This window comes from Hevea brasiliensis, chromosome 6 (genome assembly GCF_030052815.1).
Source record: "Hevea brasiliensis isolate MT/VB/25A 57/8 chromosome 6, ASM3005281v1, whole genome shotgun sequence".
Taxonomy (NCBI): domain Eukaryota; kingdom Viridiplantae; phylum Streptophyta; class Magnoliopsida; order Malpighiales; family Euphorbiaceae; genus Hevea; species Hevea brasiliensis.
In genome coordinates, this window is record NC_079498.1 from 3882570 (window position 1) to 3886457 (window position 3888).

The 3888-nt window shown below is 33.5% G+C and overlaps 1 protein-coding gene across 1 annotated transcript; it reads left to right on the plus strand.

Moving 5' to 3' along the window:
• Positions 1-348: 348 nt before the first annotated feature.
• LOC110648069 (CASP-like protein 5A2) lies at positions 349-3888 on the plus strand. The gene is made up of 4 exons (XM_021802170.2): positions 349-695; positions 980-1275; positions 2306-2438; positions 3389-3888. The coding sequence occupies exons 2-4, from the start codon at positions 1055-1057 to the stop codon at positions 3578-3580; spliced, it is 546 nt and encodes a 181-aa protein (XP_021657862.1). The 5' UTR covers positions 349-695; positions 980-1054; the 3' UTR covers positions 3581-3888.

Consider the following 3888-nt stretch of genomic DNA (forward strand, 5'->3'; position numbering starts at 1 on the left):
AAAGATAATTAACTTTTATGCTACAATTTTAAGTTGAAAAATTATAATATTATAATTATATAATTCAGATACCATTATTCAAATTTACTCCAATAATTTCACCTAATCTCAAATTGTCAGCGTAAATAGATAAATAAATTTAACTCGGATGTTTTAAAAACTTTTATAACAATTATTAGATTAAATATTTATATTTAAATTTATATATTAACTATACATATTTTTAATTAATTTTATATAAAATTTGATATAAATATTTAATTTATAAAATTCATTTTTATTTATATTAGATGTATTATTCTTTTTAATGCATTAAAAAATTTATAATTTTAGTTTGTTTACAAAACCTTACTAATTAAGAAAATTCAACCGTTGCTAAATTTATTTAAAATGTAAAATTAAATTACATAGAAATCTATTTAGCAGGAGGTTGAGGGAGTGTCCAATGAATTTACAAATAATTTATTAAAAATGAATTATGTGGCAATTAGTGTTAATTGACCATTATTTGCAAACTCATCTTTGCTTCCATTAGAAAAGGGAAGAAAGAGACGCCTGTTAGTAGAGTTTGTAGATCCTTCTTCTATCGGAGAGTTTGTAGATCCATCGAGATTTGTCCCAATAGAATCGCCCGCCGAAATTGAGAGCTTTCCGTTATTGTCCCATGCGATTGTTATCTTTTTCTCACTATTAAGGTAAGATCATTTTAGATCTTGGATTCTGTTTGTTTGCCAAGAAACAATGAAAATGAATTACTTTTTTTTTTTATTTTAAAAAGCGTCTCATTATCTGAGTGTAATTTTAGGATTATTTTTTTTTTATAGCTGAAACAAATTGATAGGTGCCAAGAATTTTTCTCTTTTGTTTTTATTTATTTTTACAACGAGAATTTCATTCATTTTATTAAACCGAACTGCTTCTGATGTGGTAACCTATAAGATTCCATTCAAGAATTAAATTGATTTTTGTCTGAATGCAGTGAAATTACTCAAATAACTAATGCAACAGAAGACAAATCAATGAATTAAGGGGTGTGCCTGGCTTGGGTGGAGAGATGAATGTGAGCCATGCGTCTGTTCATCCGGTGGAAGATCCTCCGACGACGGGAGGTGGAAACAATAACAACAACGCGCCAATAGTTAGGATGAAGGATATACAAGGAATGCCTGGCACGAAAGGCGGCCTTGTGTTGCGTGTCTTTCAGTTTTTCTTTGCGGCTGCAGCACTTGCTGTCATGGCCTCCACCAGTGACTTCCCTTCCGTTACTGCTTTCCGGTAAACACTCGCTGTGCTTCATCAATTTTACTTATTTGTTTATTTAATTGGAGATTAACTTCTGTGAGTCGTGTGATGTAAATTGAGACTGTTTGATGGTGTTCCCTTGGAATTTTGATTTAGATGCGAGGGAAAGAACAAATGGGGTTTATAATCCGGATGAAATTATATTGAAAATTTACTAAGAAATTCGTAGTCTGGACTAGTTTATATATTGGATGTCTGCTAAAACTAGGGAAGATTGGATAAACATTTAATGATCTAGTTGATATCTGGTGATCAACTTGGATAAGTGATCTATGTCTCGATATGACCTGGCTATGCTTTTTGGGGAGACTCAGGATTCCAGGGCTATAACAAGGTTTACAGTTATACCTAAGTATAAATGGACAAATACTCTTAGGTTTGGAGTTAAGATCATCCATTTGAGAATGAACTTGTACATATTATGAATACAGCTCTTTTGTTTCTATTGATGTGGATAAGGTCTTGAATGTTACAATATGAATGGAGTATCAGCATTGGCAAAGATCTGTTTATTGTACATTTCAATCAGGTCAACATTGTGTAGATAATAGTATGTAAAATTGGATCTCCCAACCTAGCCTCTTTTCATAACACTTGTGAAGACAACAAATCAAAGCTCTTGATGATATTCTTTGTTGATATATTTTGACATTAAAGTGATGGGAAGTGTTGATGAAGGTGATGGGAAGTATTGATGAGCAAGTTGCTTTAGGTCAACAGTGGAATGGTTTGTGCTCACTTGTTGCCTCTATGCCAAAAGAATTACTGGGAAGCCTAAAGACATCCCACTGCCCATTCTCAAGGAGTCATGAAACTGTTTTTAAGTGTAATGTGTCTTATATTTTGCAAGTGATATGATTAACTGTTGATAAACAAGTTATTTTTGGTAGACAAAGAAATAGCTTGATCTTTTGTATGCCTTAATATCTCTCTATGTGATACAGTCACATTACTGATTTTTTCATACCATCAAATCTTTTCTGATTTATATATGCTATATCAGCTATCTTGTTGCGGCTGCTGGTTTGCAGTGTTTGTGGAGCCTCACCTTAGCTATTGTGGACATTTATGCTCTCTTGGTGATGCGCTTCTTGCAAAACTATCAAGTTGTCAGCTTGTTTGCTATTGGTGATGGGGTAAGATTACCATGCTAAATATGAGCCGTAGGACCTTTTATATTTTACACATGCTGCTGCTTACATCAATGGTGCATTTAATCCTGGAATCAGTTCTTTTTTTTTTGTGGCTTGTATTCAGTTATGGGAAATTCTCAAATATATTGCATTGAAATAGTTAAGTAGTTTTGAACTGCTTGTTTCTGCTCATGAAAATCCTTCCCAGCAAGTTTCTTCAAATTTTCTAGTCGGTACAGAATCAATACAGAATGTGCTATCCTCTTTCCCTTTCTCTTTTTCATTTCATTTATGATTTCCAATTTGTAGTAACAGTTACTTGCATTGGGAGTTAATTTTTGATTGACTCATATATAGCAGACAATTTCAGCAAGTTACATCTTGCTCGTGTCTGTAATCAAGTCTAAAAAATTGACTTGGACCAATATATCTGACTACCATCTTTGTGCATGGCAAGAAACAGGCTTTGCTATCATTTTTCACAGGTGCAACTGCTGTAAATATAATCAACACGGTGCTTGTGTGAGCTTTGGGATATTTTTTATTCTAATTCTAAGAGACCTAGAATGAATTCACCATAAATCATGCATCGAGCCATCATGTCTTTTTGAAAGGCAAATAATAAGATCAAGCAAAATTTTCATTATGTTCCCTATCCTGGATGTATGCATCATATTTCAACTATTCCTGTGAAAAAACTGACATGATCACATAAAATTGATCAGAGAACAACTTTATCATGTTTGTTCCTATTGAATTCAAGAATAGGAATGAATCTAAACAATTGGTGTTAAATATGGAACCATGACGAAAGTTCACATCAGCTGTGCAGTTTGCCGCCTTTACTTCTATACATGTGTCAACTCATTTGTCTAACTTTTTAGTATAGTTATCTCAATGATAGCATATTTTCCTTGTTCTTATGGCTTAATGACACGGACATTCCCATGCAGATCACATCCACTCTTACGTTTGCTGCAGCTTGTGCTTCTGCTGGCATCACAGTCCTTATTGATAATGATCTTGGCAACTGTTCTGAGAATCATTGTGTGCAGTTTGAAACTGCTACAGCCATGGCTTTCATTAGCTGGTTTGCTGCATTACCTTCTTTTCTCCTGAATTTTTGGTCGCTGGCATCCCGATGACAAAAGAGAATAACCGAAAAATTATAAAAAGGGGAGAATGATGACTATTTTTGTTAGACCAACTGAAATACATGGTATTGTTTGATCTTTATTGCCCGTTGTGTGCTCCAATTCCCAAAATTTAAACTCGCATCTCGTCCCTTGTGAATGTTTTGTAAATCAGGATGAATGTAAATATTCCATTAGTCTATTAGCGAGGAAATGAATTTTATTGGACCACTATGGTGTGGATATTCAATGTGGAATATCTGAAGTGAATCAGTGTGACGTTTGACGAGTGTTTAATGTTGGCATTATTTTCTCTCTTA